Consider the following 20,406-nt stretch of genomic DNA (forward strand, 5'->3'; position numbering starts at 1 on the left):
ACTTGTTATACTACAGGAATTTTATCCTTATCCTTTCTGGCTTCTTTTGGTTCTGGCCATTCATTTCTTCAGGTGGAAAATGTTCAGCTTGATTAGATCTTAATGCAGCTGAATCTCATAGATCTTTAATCCACATCTCCACTTGCTTTTCCTTCCCACATCTGAGGGTAAAGAACTGTTCCTTACTGTTTGTTACTGTAGCCACGTATGTTTGTGTAGATATGATGGAATATATGGAAACATTTTCTTTTTAAAAATTAATCAGCCAGGCACATGGCTCACGCCTGTAATCCCAGCACTTTGGGAGGCCGAGGCGCGTGGATCGCTTGAGGTCAGGAGTTGGAGACCAACCTGGCCCAACATGGTAAAACACCGGCTCTACTAAAAATATATATATTAAAAAAAAAAATTAGCTGGGCATGGTTGCAGGTGCCTGTAATCCCAGCTACTTGGGAGGTTGAGGTGGGAGAATCCCTTGAACCTGGTAGATGGAGGTTGCAGTGAGCTGTGATTGTGCCACTGCACTCCAGCCTGAATGACAGAGTGAGACTCTGTCTCAAAACAAACAAAAAAGAAGTAATCAAGCCTGGGCACAGTGGCTCACTCCTGCAATCCCAGGACTTTGGGAGGCCAAGTCAGGTGAATCGCTTTAGCTCAGGAGTTCAAGACCAGCCTGGGCAACATGGTGAAAGCCAGTTCTATGAAAAATACAAAAATTAGCTGGGTGCGGTGGCATGTGCCTGTAGTCCCGGCTACCCGGGCAGCTGAGGCGGGAGGATGACTTGAGCCCAAGAGGTTGAGGCTACAGTGAGCCATTGTCCTGTCACTGCACTCCAGCCTGGGTGACAGAGCAAGACCTTGTCTCAAAAAAATAAAAAAAGAATTAATCATTTTTCAGAGTGAAATGTACCGTTTTCAGAATTTGAAGTTGAAATAGTTAAGGAAAGCCTGAGCTGCCTTTTTAGAGGGATGCTGTCAGAAGTCTGCGTCTTTACTTCTGTTGATCACAACTCCTTTAGAAATACTTCTAAGGGAAACTTTTAAAAAATTACATATATAATGTTAAATTGTTAAAAGCGAATTGAAATCAGTATGTTGAAGAGATATCTGCAACTCCCATGTTCTGGTTTTTTGTTTTGAGATGGGGTCTCACTCTGTTGCCCAGGCTGGAGTGCGGTGATGCATTCGTGACTCACTGCGGCCTCGACCTCCCTAGGCTCAGCTGATCCTCCCATCTCAGCCTCCCAAGTAGCTGGGACTACAGGCACAAATAATTTTTTTTTTTTTTTAAGAAGGAGTCTCACTCTGTCGCCCGGGCAAGAGTACAATGGCGCAATCTCGGCTCACTGTGACCTCCGCCTCCCAGGCTCATGCAGTCCTCCTACATCAGCCTCCTGATTAGCTGGGATCACAGGTGCCCACCACCACACCCGGCTACTTTTTTTTGTATTTTTAGTAGAGACGGTGTTTCACCACATTTTCCAGGCTGGTCTCAAACTCCTGACCTCAAATGATCCGCCCATCTTGGCCTCCCAAAGTGCTGGGATTACAGGTGTGACCCACCATGCCCAGTCTCAGGCTCAAATTTTTAATGATTCAGTTGAAGGCTTAAATATCAACATATGGGCCAGGAGCTGTGGCTTATGTCCATAATCCCAGCACTTTGGGAGGCTGAAGCGGACAAATCATCTGAGGTCAGGAGTTCAAGACCAGCCTGGCCAACATGGAGAAAACCCTGTCTCTAGTAAGGATACGAAAATTAGCCAGTTGTGGTTGTGCGCAGCTGTAGTCCCAGCCACTCAGGAGGCTGAGGCAGGAGAATCGCTGGAACCCGGGAGCCGGAGGTTGCAGTGAGCCGAGGTCATGCCACTGCACTCCAGCCTGGGCAACAGAGCAAGACTCCATCTTAAAAAAAAAAAAAAAAAAGTTAATAGCAACTTTACAACACACTTTTAATACATAATGAGCCAAACCTGCAGATGCTAATTAATGAATATCCTTTCTTGAAGGTGAATTGGAGGAAAAAAAGCAAAACTTAGGGTATGAGGTTTTTGTTGTAAATGGTTGTGGTTACTCCTGAGTCTTACTGTTCAAAAATTTCTCAGGGGCCAATTTAATAGTATTTTTTTATACCTGTAGAAAAATATACTCATTTGAGAATCTAGAACTCTGTTTCCCATCCTCCGCTGGTGGTGGATTTGTGGGAAGAAAAAATAAAGTTTTGCAGTCAGACAGTTTAGAAGATGAATTGAACTGAGTTCAGGAAAAGCTGGGTTTCTTATTGGAGTGTTCTGTTTCTCACCCGTGATTTTAATGGTTTAAAATCATTACCTTTAGTTGTTTTTCTCTGTCAAGTACAACATCACTGTATTAAAATTAGTCTCCTAGGAGCAGAGGTTCTTTTCTGAAAGCTACCAGCAATTAAGGAGAAAATAACCCTAAGAAATCCTATGAAATACAACCCTCTGTGTTTATAGTTATGAGAACAAATATAGCACTGTCTGGTTGCTGTTTGCCCTTACTTGCTTAAAGGTAAACAAATATGGAACACACTGCATTTATTCCCTTGAGCTCATTTATGTGCAGTTGAGAGATGTTATATTTAAGAATACTGGGTTTCAGTCAGGCGTGGTGGCTCACGCCATAATCCCCGCTCTTTGGGAGGCTGTAGGAGGCTGATCCCTTAAGCTCAGGAATTCAAGATCAGTATGGGCAACATGGTGAAACCCCATCTCTACAAAAAATACAAGAAAAAAAGTGGCTGGGCGCGGTAGCTCAAGCCTGTAATCCCAGCACTTTGGGAGGCCGAGACGGGCGGATCACGAGCTCAGGAGATTGAGACCATCCTGGCTAACACAGTGAAACCCCGTCTCTACTAAAAAAATACAAAAAACTAGCCGGGCGAGGTGGCGGGCGCCTGTAGTCCCAGCTACTTGGGAGGCTGAGGCAAGAGAATGGCGTAAACCTGGGAGGCGGAGCTTGCAGTGAGCTGCAATCCAGCCACTGTACTCCAGCCTGGGTGACAGAGCAAGATTCCGTCTTAAAAAAAAAAAAAAAAAAAAAGCTGGGCATGGTGGTACACATGGTGAGCGATGATCGCACCACTGCATTCCAGCCTGGGTGACAGAGTAACACTCTGTCTCAAAGAAATAAATAAATGAAACTTTTTTTTTTTTTTTGAGATGGAGTATCACTCTGTCGCCAGGCTGGAGTGCAGTGGCGCAATCTCAGCTTACTGCAACTTCTGCCTCCTAGGTTCATGTCATTCTCCTGCCTCAGCCTGCAGAGTAGCTGGGACTACAGGCGCCGCCACCAGGGTCAGCTCAGCTAGTTTTGTGTATTTTTAGTAGAGACGGAGTTTCACCATGTTGGCCAGGATGGTCTCAATCTCTTGACCTCTTGATCTGCCTGCCTCGACCTCCCAAAGTGCTGGGATTCCAGGCGTGAGCCGCTGCGTGCAGCCATACATGAGACTTTAAAAATGAATAGTGGGGCTGAGTGTGGTGGCTCACACCTGTAATTCCAACACTTTGGGAGGCCGAGGCGGGTGGATTATCTGAGGTCAGGAGTTCGAGACCAGCCTGGCCAATGTAGCAAAGCCCCGTCTTTACTAAAAATACAAAAATTAGCCGGGCATAGTGGTGGGCGCCTGTAATCCCAGCTACTTGGGAAGCTGAGGTGGGAGAATCACTTGAACCTGGGAGGCAGAGGTTGCAGTGAGCTGAGATTGTGCCACTGCACTCCAGCCTGGGCCACAGAGCGAGACTCCGTCTCAAAAAAAAAAAAAAAAAAAAAAGAGCTGGGCGCGGTGGCTCAAGCCTGTAATCCCAGCACTTTGGGAGGCCGAGATGGGCGGATCACGAGGTCAGGAGATCAAGACCATCCTGGCTAACACGGTGAAACCCCATCTCTCCTAAAAAATACAAAAAACTAGCCGGGTGAGGTGGCAGGCACCTGTAGTCCTAGCTACTGGGGAGGCTGAGGCAGGAGAATGGCGTAAACCTGGGAGGCGGAGCTTGCAGTGAGCTGAGATCCGGCTACTGCACTCCAGCCTGGGTGACAGAGCAAGACTCCGTCTTAAAAAAAAAAAAGAATAGTGGGTTTCATGTTTGTAATATTTTTGTTTTTAAGTGGTTGTTATTTTATTCTCTTAAAAATGTTTCTCCCTCAATTTATGAGCTCACCTATAACCTGTTTTTATTGACCTTTTTATTCAAAGCCACTGCTGCTGCTTTTAGTGTTAGGTGCACCACAGCCTCCCAGACTTGTAACAGTGGACCTCACTCTCTGTTGTGAGTTTGCAGCCAGCCTGAGGGAGTGCATGTGTGCGTTTCACGGGGACTTCCTGGCCTTCCCTACTACAGTGCAGCTAGCGAGAGCTTTCTTAAACCCCAGCACCTAGTAAGTTCCTTGCTTGTTGAACTGATTAGAACTGAGCTATGCCAGATCTGCCACTGTGACTCTTCCCTTTGACACTGGTAGCAGTGTGACTGCCCTCATCATAGAGATACCAGACATTTTATGTTTTTCATGGTTAAATCCGTATGTTGTTTTCATAGTTCAAAGATGTTATGATCATCATTATGATGAACTGCATTTTACTATCTGAAAAACTGCATTTTACCAGGTTCTATTTTCTTCAAGTATTTTTTTTTTTTTTTTTTTACAGGTTATGGGATTTTTAGCAGACAAAAAACCAGAACAAGGCCAGCGGGTCTCAGGAATACTTGTTAAAAGAAACTTTAATTATCACATACTTTCTCCTTGCGACCTGTCCAGTAAGTATACTATTAAATGTCAAATCTAACTTCACCTTAGCACTGAAAGAAAATCTATGAAAACTTCTCTTCACCTTGTGGCCAAATTTTAAGTAACAGACAAATAATAAAAAAGGAATAGGTACAAGTTAGCTAATTAGCTTTGTACCTATAGTAGTTCACGGGAGGAGGAAAAAAACACATTTCCACGTGCATTCTTTGTCTTTATAAATGTACTGAGCCATCAGTAAGTCATTTTCCAATGAATATGGTATTATCTTCAAGTAAATGCTGTGCTCAAGGTGATTTACATGGTACTAATACATTATATGTACTCTATGCTGGAATAAAAAATGGCAGTGGCTGAGTATGGTGGCTTACGCCTATAATCCCAACATTTTTGGAGGTCAAGGTGGGCAGATCACAAGATCAGGAGTTTGAGACCATCCTGGCCAACATGGTGAAACCCCGTCTTTACTAAAAATACAAAAATTTGCTGGGTGTGGTGGCACGTGCCTGTTGTCCCAGCTACTCGGGAGGCTGTGGCAGGAGAATTGCTTGAATGTAGGAGGCGGAGGTTGCAGTGAGCTGAGATCACGCCATTGCACTCCATCCTGGGCAACAGTGCGAGACTCTGTCTCAAAAAAGAAAAAAAAAAAGGAAAAGAAAAATAGCAGCAGTGGTGAGGTATTTACCTATGAGATTGCCCAGCTGTCAGACTTCATAGTATCGTAGGTCATTGTCTGACTTGTGCCTTCATTCTGAGTTACTGAGCTCTTACTCTTATGCCACATAGTCCCAGCCCTTGAAATTAGTCTAATGAGGGAAGCAATCTTGGGAAGAGCTAGTCCCAGTATTGTTCAGTGGCATATAGAAGCTCATGATAAGTATGTGAAGAGAGACAGTGCACCTCAGCAGTTGGGAAAAGCTTGGTAAATTAGGCAACCCTTGTGCCAGGTGGTGAAAGATGGTTGGGAGTTACCAAGGAAAGAAGGCAGATGACAGCTGGCATACCAGCTCTATGGCATCCAAGAACCTGGTATGTTTGGGGACATGAGGTGCTTTTTTTTCCTTTTTTTTTTTCTTTTTTTTTTTTTTGAGACAGAGCCTTGCTCTGTTGCCCAGGCTAGAGTGTAGTGGCACGATCTCGGCTCACTTCTACCTCTGCCTCCCGGGTTCAAGCAGTTCTCTGCCTCAGCCTCCTGAGTAGCTGGGATTACAGACGCCTGCCACCACGACCAGCTGATTTTTATACTTTTAGTAGAGATGGGTTTCACCGTCTTGGCCAGGCTGGTCTTGAACTCCTGACCTCGTGATCCACCCACCTTGGCCTCCCAAAGTGCTGGGATTACAGGCATGAGCCACCGTGCCTGGCCGTGAGGTGCTTTCTTACTGCTGGAGCAGCAGTTAGCTGAAGGAGAGAGGTGGGGACATAGGGAGATCGGTGGGGAAATGTAAGGTGGTACCAAATTAAGGAGCATCTTGTTAGCTTTCTGAAAAATATGTTCACATTTACTTTGCTTTTATTTCTTCTTTCTTTGCTCCTGGTATGTGTTTTGTAGGACTGGTATTGTTTCTTCAAGTCTATTCTAATTTTCTTTTCAGATTATACTGACTTGGCCATGAGCACTGTGAAGCAGACCCAAGCCATTCCATATACTGGTCCCTTTAATTTGCTCTATTACCAGCTGCAGAAATTGACAGGTGTGTGTGTATTGAAACTCATTTCATTGTTTTCTGTCTTTTTAAAGGTAATTTTCTATCTAGAAAAGAATGTTACTTAATTTTGATAATTGTCTCAGAATTGTGTAAGTTTTATTAATATATATGGTCATGTTATTATTGCCTTTATGTGAAATTTTAGAAAATACACTCATATTCTTGGCCGGGCGCAGTGGCTCAAGCCTGTAATCCCAGCACTTTGGGAGGCCGAGACGGGTGGATCACGAGGTCAGGAGATCGAGACCATCCTGGCTAACACGGTGAAACCCCGTCTCTACTAAAAATACAAAAACTAGCCGGGCGAGGTGGCGGGCGCCTGTAGTCCCAGCTACTCGGGAGGCTAGAGGCAGGAGAATGGCGTAAACCCGGGAGGCGGAGCTTGCAGTGAGCTGAGATCCAGCCACTGCACTCCAGTCCGGGCAACAGAGCGAGACTCCGCCTTAAAAAAAAAAAAAAAAAAAAAAAAAAAGAAAATACACTCATATTCTTGCCTGAGGGTCCTGTGAAAAAAAAAATTAGAAAAACTTAAAAAAAATTTAAAAAGAAAATATACTCAAATTTTTTTTTAATTCCGTAATACTTATCTTTGACCCACTTAAAATTTAGTAGTCTTTGTTCCTTGTGTTTGAAATCTATTTTACTTGACCATACCTAAAATTTTATGTTTCTTTTCTTTGATCAGTGAAAATAATTTTTCTGGCTCTATCAATACCAGTCTATACAGCAGGTTTTGTAAGAGTTCATGACCACTGGCCAAAGGCCCGTGAGAAAATAAACCTAGTCTGTTTTCATATTAGACCATATGAGTTCAAGATTTTGTGTATTAACATCATGAGGGGCAGTGACTAAATTAAAAGGTGTGGACTTTCTGATAAAGCAAGAATACGTCATATTACAAAATATATTTTCCATCAGTCACGCTCTTCATGACTCATGAAGTACTACCATAAAATAAACCAGTAGAAAGAACCTTTTTTTAAAACCTCGGAACCTTGCACTAGGATAATCTGTCATAACATAGAAGGTTAATAAAATATGTCTGAACTGTCCTTGAGTAAGAGGATGCTAGAAAGACCAGAAAAGTCTCTTCAACAATAGAATTTCGCTGTAGAATGTTGCAGCTTATGAAGACAGAAGGTAGACGAAACTAGTTGGCAACAATTGACTAATTTTATGTCATATGTTAAAAGATGCTAGTAGAAGGCTAAATCTCTTGTATACAAAACATAGATGTTTGAACACCACTTAAGTTTGCTACTGATAAAATGTTTGCTGTCCGAGGTAAATGCTACCTAGATAGATGAATGTTTGTTATACATGTTCAGACCTTTCCGTTGCTGTACTTTGCTGTTTAAAAATTGACTATACAAATGAGTTACTAACTTTTTCATTGTGTAGCTGCTTTAACTGTCTCTATAAACAAATGAATGGTCTCTGGAAGATTATCAGAAAAGTATATACATCTTATAGTTACGTCTTTCTTTCAGGTGATGTGGAAGAATTAGAAATTCAAGAAAAACCTGCTCTGAAAGTGTTCAAAAATATTACTGTAATACAAGAACCAGGCATGGTGGTATTAGAAGTAAGAAAAGATCATTTACCTAAACAATGAGAGAAAAAAGTTTTAAAAAGAGTTCATGAACATTTGTAGAGAATATTAGTTTCTTCTCAATTAGAAAAAGAATATTGTTGGAAAGTGTGTGTATATATATATATATATATATTATAAAACCTGCTGTATATAAAACATATATATATATGTTTTAAGGACTAGCATTAAGTATTATTAAGTAGATGAGCATTTTCTGTGTAGTCACAAAAAAACCTAATAATAAATTAAGGGTTTGTATTTAGTATGTGTAGTGAGTATAGTCCTTTCATATAAGTCTTACCTGATTTTATGGTATTCCAGGATGTCTTTAGTTATATCAAAAGGTTTTATAATTCTTAAGGAAAAAATTTAATTATGTTAAATTAAAACAAACTTAGGTACCATTCATTAAAAGAGCAGAATTTTGAAGATTCAAATAAACAACAATAAAGCGACCCAAATCTGGAAAGGACAGAAAGTATTAAATTAAGTGATGTGGTTCCTGTTAGAATTTTAAGCTCCAGCTTGTGGAGTTTGGAAGACAGATACCAAAGGAGTTTCATGGTTGATTTTGATAGATTGGCACCTGTTAAGTTTAAAGAAGGATTTTCAAAGTGAGTCCTACCATTGAATAGTCCAGGGAGGTACCTTGTCTACTGCTGTGCCCCAAGGTAGAATTGTATATAAATTGCCAAGGTAGATGGTCATCTATTTCATTCATACATTCTAATTGTTTTTTCTTTTTTTGAGACAGAGTCTTGCTCTGTCACCCAGGCTGGAGTGCCATGGTGTGATCTCAGCTCACTGCAACCTCCACCTCCCAGGTTCTAACGATTCTCCTGCCTCAGCCTCCCGACTAGCTGGAACTACAGGTGCATGCCACCATGCCCAGCTAATTTTTGTATTTTTAGTTAGAGATGGGGTTTACCATGTTGGCCAGGATGGTCTTGAACTCCTGACCTTAAGTGATCCACCCACCTCACATACATTCTATGTTTAAAACAAAAAAGATTTATCAGCTTTGGTCCCAATACAATCCTGTGATTTAAGTCTAAATTTGATTCATAAGGCTAAAAGCAACTAAAGAAAGTATCAGGCCGGGCCCAGTGGCTCACAGCTGTAATCCCAGCACTTTGGGAGCCAAGGCGGGCGAATCACCTGAGGTCAGGAGTTCGAGACCACCCTGGCCAACATGGTGAAACCCCGTCTCTACTAAAAGTACAAAAATTACCCAGAGGTGGTGGTGGGCACCAAAAGTCCCAGCTACTTGGGAGACTGAGGCAGGAGAATCACTTGCATCTGGGAAGCAAAGGTTGCAGTGAGCCAAGATCGCGCTACTGCACTCCAACCTGGGTGACAGAGTGAGACCCTGTCTCAAAAGAAAAAAAAAAGAAAGAAAGTGTGAAAAGGAGTAGTTATCTATAAACATGAAGTTACATACAACAATATGTAAAATATTAATATCAGAAAAAGGGAGAAAGTTATTAGAGACATTACTTTAGCTCATTCTACTAAATACTATTAGAGTCTGCGTATGATGGCTCACACCTATAATCCTAGCACCTTGGGAGGCCAAGGTGGGCAGATCACTGGAACCCAGGAGTTCAAGACCAGCCTGGGTAACACAGCAAGACCCTGCCTCTATAATTCATTCATTCATTTATACATGCATAGTAGATAATATATTTTTGTTCCTAGGGTAAACATGTCAGAGATTGTTTACCCTAGGAACAAAAGCCAGGGGATCTGAGGCTCAGTGTGAGAAGCAAAAGTAAATATTTTAAAATATTACGCCCTTGGCCAGGCGCTGTGGCTCCCACCTATAATCCCAGCACTTTGGGAGGCCGAGGTGGGCGGATCACCTGAGGTCGGGAGTTCGAGACCAGCCAGACCAACGTGGAGAAACCCCATCTCTACTAAAAATATAAAATTAGCTGGGCGTGGTGGTGCATGCCTGTAATCCCAGCTACTTGGGAGGCTGAGGCAGGAGAATCGCTTGAACCCAGGAGGCGGAGGTTGCAGTGAGCCAAGATCACGCCATTGCACTCCAGCCTGGGCAACAGGAGCAAAATTCCATCTCAAAAAAAAAAAAAAAAGAAAAAAAATTACCCTCTTCACATTCTGTCTGTAGTCATATACTATACTAAATATAAGCATTAGGAATTTGAGTTCAGTCCCAGTACCAGTAATTATCCTGTACAAGTTACTTTTGAGTCAGTTTTCTCTTTTATAAAATGAAATTAATCATGCTATCTGTTATGAAAATTAAATGATAATGCCTATAACACATTATGTCAAAAGGAAGTGCTCAGTACAATTTTGTTCTTTATAGAATATTAGAGGAGTATAGTATAGTAAACAGTGAGTCAGTGAATTTCAGTGAAAATACTGGAAGCAGTAGTTCCATATGTAGAGTCCATGGTTTGGTGGGTTGTAGTCGTAGCTTTTGTGGTTGGTCACTATAGGTAGGTCACTTCCTAATTCTGCCTTTTGCTTTCCAGTGGCTGGCAAACCCTTCTAATGATATGTATGCAGATACAGTAACAACTGTGATATTGGAAGTTCAGTCAAATCCCAAAATAAGAAAAGGTAAGAGTTCATTTATTTTTATCCTTTTTTTTTTTTTTTTGGAGACAGAGTCTAGCTCTGTTGCCCAGGCTGGAATGCAGTGGCATGATCTCGACTCACTGCAACCTCTGCCTCCCAGGTTCAAGCGATTCTCCTTCCTCAGCCTCCCAAGTAGCTGGGATTATAGGTGCCCACTACCACGCCCAGCTAATTTTTGTATTTTTAGTAGAAATGGGGTTTCACTGTGTTGGCCAGGCTGGACTTGAACTCCTGACCTCGTGATCCACCTGCCTCAGCCTCCCAAAGTGCTGAGATTACAAGTGTGAGCCACTGCACCCAGCCACTCATTTTTATCCTTCGTTTCATTTTTCTTATGTTTCTGTGAACTAAAAAGCAGTAAATAGACTCCTAACAAACTTTATCATTTCTGTGTGATCTTTAAGATATAAAATATACACAGCAATGCGTATTGTTAGTATTTTGCTTATTTTTGTCCTGGCTTTTCACTCATACTGCAGTTAAGACTAAGATAAAATCCTTTTAGAAGCAGTCCTCTTAAAAATAATTGAATTCAAAATTCCAAAATATTGATGAATTGAGCCAGTTAGATTAGAAAGATATGCTACTGTCTTCATATTTAATAAAATTTGTTGAATAGAATTGAATCTCTCTGTGGGACAATTTTCAACCAGAGAAAACAGTAAAGATATTTTTGTGTTATTTGTTTGATTCTATTTTATACCTAAGGCAACATAATATGTCTTTTTTTTTTTCTTTTTTTGAGACAAAGTCTTACTTTGTTGCCCAGGCTGCTCTCAAACGCCTGGGCTCAAATGATCCTCTCACCTCAGCCTCCTGAGTGGCTGAGACTACAGGCATGAGCCGCTGTACCCAGCTTTTTACATGTTTTCAGCTGTGAGTCTCTGGCATATGGAGTAGTCCTATGTGCTGTGCTGGGGAAAGTGACCATATGGGAAGTATTCTGGGAAGCCTCAGGCTTTACCCTTCACATGCCATTAGATCCTGGGCTCTGAGAGAATATTATTGTTCTTTGAAAATCCACAGTTAGTTCTTTGATTTCATGAGAAAAAAGTTTAGCAGACTACTTTATAATTCATTTCTTATGCTGCATCTGTAATATAAACAAATACTTAGACAGTCTAAATCTGTTATTCATTTGAGTCACTGGTATTTGAATTTGTTTTCAGTAATTGTAAGAATGATCATTTGGACATCATTTGATAACTTGTTGTAGTTGAATTAACTCATGGGAAATGGCTCCTCCCATGTGCCTGTAACACAAGAGACAGCTGTGTGTTTATATAAGCCACAGAAGAATGCCGCACCCTCGATTCTTACATGATGCTTAGGGTCACAATCTTAATCCCGGGGTACAAAATGTTGACGGAAAAAATGCAGTTGTCGGTTTTCTCTTACAGTTGGGCATGGTGGCTCACACGTGTATCCTAGCACTTTGGGAGACTGAGGCAGGCGGATCCCTTAAGGTCAGGAGTCTGAGACCAGCCTGGCCAACATGGTGAAACCCCGTCTTTTCTAAATAAACAAAAAAAATTAGCCGGGGGTGGTGGCAGGCGCCTATAATCCAGCTACTCAGGAGGCATAGGCACAAGAATTGCTTGAACCTGGGAGGCGGAGGTTGCAGTGAGCAGAGATCATGCCATTGCACTCCAGCCTGGGTGACAGAGCGATACTTTGTCTCAAAAAAAAAAAAAATTGTTTTTCTCTTACTTATCTTAGGTGGTAAAAATAAAGGTGTGCAGGGTGGGAAGGAGGATCTTTTTATTTATTTATTTATTTTTTTGAGACAGAGTTTCGCTCTTGTTGCCCAGTCTGGAGTGCAATAGCCCAATCTCAGTTCACCGCAACCTCCGCCTCCTGGGCAGCTGGAATTACAGGCATGCACCACCATGCCTGGCTAATTTTTTGTGTTTTTAGTAGAGACAGGGTTTCTCCATGTTGGTCAGGCAGATCTCAAATTCCCAACCTCAGGTGATCTGTCCGCCTCAGCCTCCCAAAGTGCTGGGATCACAGGCGTGAGCCACCGCATCCAGCTGAAGGAGGATCATTTTATATTTTTATTTTATTTTTATTTATTTTGAGATGGAGTCTCTGCTCTGTCACCCTGGCTGGAGTACAGTGGCGCGACCTCGGCTCACTGCAGCCTCCACCTCCTGGGTTCATGCGATTCTCCTGCCTCAGTCTCCTGAGTAGCTGGGATTAGAGGCATCCGCCACCACGCTTGGCTAATTTTTGTTTTTTTTTTTTTTTTTTTTTTTTTTTTGAGACAGAGTCTCGCTCTGTCGCCCAGGCTGGAGTGCAGTGGCCGGATCTCAGCTCACTGAAAGCTCCGCCTCCCAGGTTCACGCCATTCTCCTGCCTCAGCCTCCCGAATGGCTGGGACTACAGGCGCCCGCCACCTCACCCGGCTAGTTTTTTGTATTTTTTAGTAGAGACGGGGTTTCACCGTGTTCGCCAGGATGATCTCGATCTCCTGACCTCGTGATCCGCCCGTCTCGGCCTCCCAAAGTGCTGGGATTACAGGCTTGAGCCACCGCGCCCGGCCTAATTTTTGTATTTTTAGTAGAGACGGGATTTCACCATGTTGGTCAGGCTGGTCTCAAACTCCTGACCTTGTGATCTGCCTGCCTTGGCCTCCCAAGGTGGTGGGATTACAGGCTTGAGCCACCGCACCAGGCCTAGGAGGATCTTTTTAAAAGATCATGAGTACAGAGTGGTGCAGAAGTTAGGAAGGTGACGTGGGGAAGAGGGTTAGGTGCGGAGAGCAGAATCACGCCCAGGGGCTTTGAGCCACGCGGCTTTCAGCTCTAAGGCCTCCATCCTCTAAGCACAGCTGGCCTTTACTTCCTGTCTTAGTCTGTTCAGTTCAAGTAAAATGCCACCAAGGTTGCTTTCTCTTCACTATATTCTGATGCCCTTTTGTAAAATGAAGTCTTTTTTTGTAATAGTCAACTAATTAGAAATTGATACACTTTTCTGAAAAATGAAGTTTCTATGCAAAAATGGCATTTTTTTAGGCCAGTTAGGATGTTGTGTGACTACAAGGTCTTTGGTGATGTTTAGGGTCTGAGCTCTGCCAGCCTGTTTTCCATTTGGCAGAGGAGGGATCACAGAGATGTTGTCAGGATGGCATCAGCTGTTCTGATGAGGGCTCTGCCTAGCGGTAGCGCCGAAGAGCAAGAGGTGCTGTGGTGTGACAGATCATCTCCACAGAGCTCATGTGTGTCTCATACAGGAAGGAATGCTTGGCCTGTCATAGATTGGTTTGGCTTTATCTTGATTATTTCTCTTAATGCTCCAGTCCAAAATGAAATGTACCTTTACTCTGATCAGCAGTAATTGAATTTAAAATAATTCTCACTATTTTATTAGTGATCCCTCTTACGCTAATAATAAAAACATTCATTCCTTTGTTTAGCCTCTGGCCATTGCAGCAGAGGTTCATTGCAGACAGGTCAGAACTGGGCTGTTTCCATGTGTTCCGTGTATTTAGCGTTTGTTGAGCTGGTTGGTTGCCTTGTGTTTCCTAGTTCTTCCCCATTTTGTAGTTTATGGAGAATGAGGTTTTATATTCCTCTGGGATGATGAAGTGCTTGCATATTTTCATTAATATTCGACTGCATATTTTCATTAACTTTCGACAGATACTTACCGAGCACCCAAAGTGCTGGGATTACAGGCATGCCTTGAAATGCTTGCGAAACATCAGTGAACAAAGCAAACAGATCTGCCCCCTCCAAGGATCTGACATTCTGGTGTGTCCCAGGGCTTCCTGATAGGGTTTGGAGTTGGGCAGATCCCATAGGGTCTTGTTGGCTATTGTAAAGACCTCAGACTTCCAGTGTGAGTAAAATGAGGCAATGCTGCAGAGCTTTGAGTGGGGCTGAGACCGGATCTGACAGTTTTTTTTTTTTTTTTTTTTGAGACAGAGTCTCGCTCTGTCGCCCAGGCTGGAGTGCAGTGGCCGGATCTCAGCTCACTGCAAGCTCTGCCTCCCGGGTTTACGCCATTCTCCTGCCTCAGCCTCCCGAGTAGCTGGGACTACAGGAGCCCGCCACCTCGCCTGGCTAGTTTTTTGTATTTTTTAGTAGAGATGGGGTTTCACCGTGTTGGCCAGGATGGTCTCGATCTCCTGACCTCATGATCCGCCCGTCTCGGCCTCCCAAAGTGCTGGGATTACAGGCTTGAGCCACTGCGCCCGGCCTAGGACAGTTTTTAAAGGATTACTGTGGTGCTTGCTGAAAGTAGACTGTTAAGAGAGCAAGCAAGAAAGTAGAGGCTCCAGCTGGGATCTGCTTCAGTCATCCAGGTGGCACACAGTGGCCCAGATTAGGGTGGAAGTCGTGGGGATATCGCAAAGTGGCTGGATTCTGGAGTTGTTTTCATAAAGCCAGCAGTGTTTCCTGTTGGATTAGCTGTAAGTGGCGACAGAAAGAGAACAGACAGGATGAACTTTAACATAACGATCCGGGGTATGTATGTGATACATGAGCATGGCGAGTTGTCACTCACAGGGCTAAGTTTTAATAAGTAGCACTTGCTCCTTTCAAAGGTGACAAGTATTGCAAGAACTGGTACACATGACACGTACGCTGCTCAGGAGGAAGTTGATTCTGTATATGTATTATTTATCAAACTGACTTCTTCCTATCCAAACCTGGGATTTTCACACTGAGAGCAGAGTCAGCGACTGTGGCCCACAAGCCACACCTAGCCCGCCTGCTTTGGTAAGTGTGGTATTACCGAAGTACAGCCGTGCACACTGGTTCATCTCCTCTGATGCCTCTTCGCTGCTACGGCAGCAGAATTGAGTCATTGCGACAGCGACCCTATGGTCTGCAAAGCCTAGAAGGCCATCTGGCCATTTACAGAAACAGTTGCCCTCTTCTCAAGGCACCTCTGTGAAACAATCCCATTCTTCCTTCCTGAAAAATGAAGTTTCTGTGCAAAAATGGCATTTTTTTAGGCCAGTTAGGATGCTGTGTGACTACAAGGCATTTTTCTCCCTTTTCATATCTCAGCCTCCTGACACTTCAGTCCATATTCTGGAAACAACTTGTATTTGTATCTGCGGGTGTGTGTGTGTGTGTGTGTGTGTGTGTGTCACCACCAACCTCAATTTATGTGTCCCCATTCTTAACCAAAGGGGAAATCTTACATATTTTCAAAATACATTATTTTGTTTTTATATTCCATAACGTTCTTCTGTCTTACATGGCACCTGTTTTCAGCATGTGTGTGTCCTGTTTTGACACACTGACCTATTAAGGACAGGCATACGTGTCTGATTGTATAGTTCTGTGTTTAATATGATCTCATGTGTCTGACGAGTTTGTCTAAATATTAATGCAGGAATTTGCAAATATATGTATATACATACATATATACACACACACATAAACTTTGGAAAGTTTCATTAGTTTCATAGCTTAGATATTTATTTTTTAATATATTTTGTGAGACTTTTTACATGTCAATTAAGTGCTTATTTTAGTAATTAATAATAAAACTAATAATTAAAGTATAAAAGTTCTATTATATAGCTTTCTTGGCTAGCACCTAGTTAGTTTTTTGTCTTTGTGGTTTTTTTATATTTTTATTTTACTTTATTTTTCGAGACAGGGTCTCACTCTGATGCAGGCTAGAGTACAGTGGTGCGATCTCAGCTCACTGCAGCCTCGACCTCCTGGGCTCAAGTGGTCCTCCCACCTCAGTCCCCCAAGTAGCTGGAACTACAGATGTGCACCAGTATACCTGGCTAATTTTTGTATTTTTTGTAGAGACAGGGTTTCACCATGTGGCCTAGGCTAGTCTCAAATGCCTGAGCTCAAGTGATCTACCCACCTTGGCCTCCCAGAGTGCTAGGATTACAGGTGTGAGCCTCTGCACCTGGGCTTTTTTTTTTTTAAGTGGAGATGGGGTCTCGCTATGTTGCCAAGGCTGATCTCAAACTCCTGGGCTCAAGCAGTCCTCCCCTCTCAGCCTCCCAAAGTGCTGAGACTATAGGCGAGTAGTGAGTTGTATATACAGTTGAAATTCATGGATTAAAAAGAATTAGATGAACTATGGTTTGAATTATAGAATAGTTTAGGAGAAATGACAATTTTGGGTCTTTTCCATAGAGTAGATTGAAATAGGTATGTGGGAGTGCAGAATTGAGTTAATAAAGCTACACTTAGATGATATACTATTTTAAAAAGTCAGTGTTACATGAGGAAGTAATTACTTGGGCTGAGAAACTGAAAGTGCATTGAAGAAATCATAATTTTTGAAGTCTCTTTGAAATGACAGAGTCTTAGCCAGGCATGGTAGCACACAAGTAGCCTAGCAACTTGAGAGGCTGAGATGAGAGGATCACTTGAGCCCGGGAGTTCAAGGTTACAGTGAGCTGTGATAGCACCACCACACTCCAGCCTGGGCAACAGAGCAAGACACTCTTTCTAAGGAAAAAAAAGAAGAAAGAAATTGCAGTCTTATATTACATTTTCCTGTTGATAGGTGAGTCCATGAGATTATTTCTGGTATTTTCTTCCATTTCATACACACACACGCGCACACGCATACACATGTATATACATAAAAAATATATAAACGAGGAAGTTGATTATGTATATTTATTATTTATCAAACTGACTTCTTCCTATCTAAACTTCGGATTTTCATATTTGGACCAGCCCAGCTTTCAGCTCTAAGGCCCCCATCTTTCTAAGAGCTCAGCTGGTCTTTGCTTCCTATCTTAGTCTGTTCAATCCAGATCAAATGCCACCAGGGTTGCCTTCTCTTCATCATATTCTGATAGCCTTTTTGTAAAATGAAGTCTTTTTTGTTCGTTTTATATATATATGAACATGAAATTAAATGGTAAAAATATCCATATATATAGGGTGTATGTGTGTTTTGTCTGAAGGATTTTAAAATTCTGCACTACTCTTTTTTTGTAACAACATTATTGATACATAATTCACATATAATTTATCCATATAAAGTGTAGAATTCAGTGATTATTTTAGCATATTAAGGGTTGTACAACCATCACCACAATCAGCTTTAAAACATTTACCTCGCACCAGGCCAGACATGGTGGCTCACACCTGTAATCCCAGCACTTAGGCAGGCCCAGGGGAGCAGATTGCTTGAACCCAGGAGTTTGAGACCAGCTTGGGCAGCCTGGTGAAACCCCGTCTCCACACACACACACACACAAAATTAGCCGGGCATGGTGGTACATGCATGTAGTCCCAGCTACCTGGGAGGCTGAGGTGAGAGGATCACCAGAGCCCAGAGGTTAAGGCTGCAGTGAGTTGTGATCACACCACTACAGTCCAACCTGGGCAACAGAGCAAGCCCCTGTCTCTAAATAAATAAACAAACAAACACCTCCAAAAAGGAACCCCATATCATTTACTTAAATGATGCCCCAATCTCTATATTCTCCCCAACTCAAAGCAACCACTGATCTACTTCCCACCTCCCTGGATTTGCCTGTTCTCAGCGTTTCAGATAAATGGAATCATACAATATATAGCCTTTGATGACTGGCTTCCTACACTGTGCTGTGTTCACGGTTCATCCGTGTTCACATAAATTGGTACTTCATTCCTTTTTATAGCCAAATAATTTCCCATCATGTGGACACAACACATTTTGTTTATCCATTCATCCGTTGATGGATACTTTGGTTGTTTCTGTTTTATGGCTTTTATGAATAGTGCCGCCATGGGGATTTGGATGTGAGTTTTTCTGTAGATACACGCTTTCATTTCTCTTGGATCTATACCAAGGAGTAGAATTACTGGGTCAAATGCTCACTGTTTAACTTTCTGGGGAAGCGCCAGACCGTGAGCTCTGCGCTCTTTTGCTACTGGTGATGCGCTGAGCTGTGGAATGAGGGGTCAGAGCATGTCTGAAACTCCATATTAAGGGGGGCTCATCTTCCCAAGCTGTCAGGTTTCTTTGTTTTGGAAGGAAAGCTGAGTAATTTAATGGGCAAGTCATTTTAAATATTAATTTTTATTAAAATAATTGTATCTAATAGAATGCTAAATTTATACCACATTTTAGATAAAAGACTTCATAGATCTCTGAGCTTGAATATGCCCCTAGAATTCCTGGAGTTATTTTAATTGCCCGTGGTCATAAATGTAAAGTTTGAGAAATGTGAGAAATTAAAAATAATATGAAGTGCCATTTTGTGGTTCTTTAATAAGAACATGAAATATTGGAGAAAGGGTGAAAAGATGTAATTGAAAATTTTTTTTAAAATACAAATAAAAAGAACATGAAATTAAATGATGAAAGTATCCATTTCCTTTAGCAGGCAAATAATACAAATCCATGCTTCTCACTTTAAGGATTCCATAGTTAATCGCTGTAACTTATCAGTAACCAGATTCTGATTATTGATTTGGAAATTATTCTGAATAGGAATTTAGAAATTGAACTCTGTCGCTTTTTTTTTTTTTTTCCAGGTGCAGTACAGAAGGTTTCTAAAAAATTAGAAATGCACGTTTATAGCAAGAGGTTGGAGATCATGCTTCAGTAAGTTTTTCACCCATTATTCTGAACAAGGTAGTGACAGTGGGCTGGAAGGAGGCCTGGATTCGGCTCTGGCTCCTACAAGGACTGGGGTGTGGCTCTGACCAGGCCACTGCACTGCTCTGAGGCCTGCTTCTCTGTCAGGAAGGAGAGGGGTTGGAACCGCTCCCTGCCAGCTCCGCACTCACCTGTGGCCTGCTAGGTCAGCCATTGGTGTTTCATGTAATACAGTGCTTCAGGATGCTGGCACAGTCAGCAAGGGTTGAAACATTCTTATCAAGGACAAGTACAGAAATCTTAGCTGAATGTTACTGTATCTTCAAGAATTATTTTATGTATTGTTAAATGTGAATTCTTTGTAAAATGGTGTTCTTCTAGACTCTTCTTAGATAGTCTGTAAGCGATGAATTACCTTTAAGTATTTCTCTTTATTTTATTTTATGTTATTTTTATTTTTGGGAGATAGAGTCTTGCTCCATTGCCCAGACTGAAATACAGCGGCGTGATCTCGGCTCACTGCAACCTCAACTCCCAGGCTCAAGCAATCTGCCTCAGCCTCCCGAGTAGCTGGGATCACAGGCTGGCACCACCATGCCCGCTTAATTTTATTTTTTTGGAGAGACAGGGTCTCCCTATGTTGCCCAGGCTGGTCTCAAATTCCTGGGCTCAAGGGATCCTCCTGTCTTGGCTTCCCAAAATGCTGGAATTACAGACGTGAACCCTCACCCCATTAGACATTTTAACAAAGTAAGGTGTCCTCCTAGTTTAGAAGGCTTTTATGATTTCTGTCCCTTCCTTCCTTTCCCCAAAATTCTACACTAACCTTTTTTTTTTTGTAGACATAAACTTTCATTTCACTCTGTTGCCCAGGCTAGAGTGCAATAGCACAATCTCGGCTTACTGCACCCTCCACCTCCCAGGTTCAAGCGATTTTCCTGCCTCAACCTCCCAGCAGCTGGGACTACAGGCATGTGACACCGCACCCAGCTAATTTTTGTATTTTTAGTAGAGACAGGGTTTCACCACATTGGCCAGGCTGGTCACGGACTTCTGGCCTTGTGATCCACCTGCCTCCGTCTCCCAAAGTGCTGGGATTATAGGCGTGAGCCACCGCACCCGGCCCACTAAAGCAGCAGTTTAGTGGCTTTAAAAAAAAAAAAAAAAGATAGGCTTTACATGCTGACTTTGCTTATA

General features: G+C 42.4%; 1 protein-coding gene across 2 annotated transcripts in view; it reads left to right on the forward strand.

The window, feature by feature from the left end:
* Positions 1-20,406, forward strand: part of CPSF3 (cleavage and polyadenylation specific factor 3) — a 52,066-nt gene that overhangs the window by 26,149 nt on the left and 5,511 nt on the right. For both annotated transcript variants that reach the window (XM_023199065.2, XM_023199075.1), the window contains 5 exons: positions 4,670-4,778; positions 6,363-6,461; positions 7,967-8,061; positions 10,572-10,659; positions 19,146-19,215. In XM_023199065.2, the coding sequence (XP_023054833.1) occupies positions 4,670-4,778; positions 6,363-6,461; positions 7,967-8,061; positions 10,572-10,659; positions 19,146-19,215 (461 nt within the window). The remainder of the gene's footprint in view (positions 1-4,669; positions 4,779-6,362; positions 6,462-7,966; positions 8,062-10,571; positions 10,660-19,145; positions 19,216-20,406) is intronic.

The sequence above is a fragment of the Piliocolobus tephrosceles genome, chromosome 15 (assembly GCF_002776525.5).
Source record: "Piliocolobus tephrosceles isolate RC106 chromosome 15, ASM277652v3, whole genome shotgun sequence".
Classification (NCBI taxonomy): Eukaryota; Metazoa; Chordata; class Mammalia; order Primates; family Cercopithecidae; genus Piliocolobus; species Piliocolobus tephrosceles.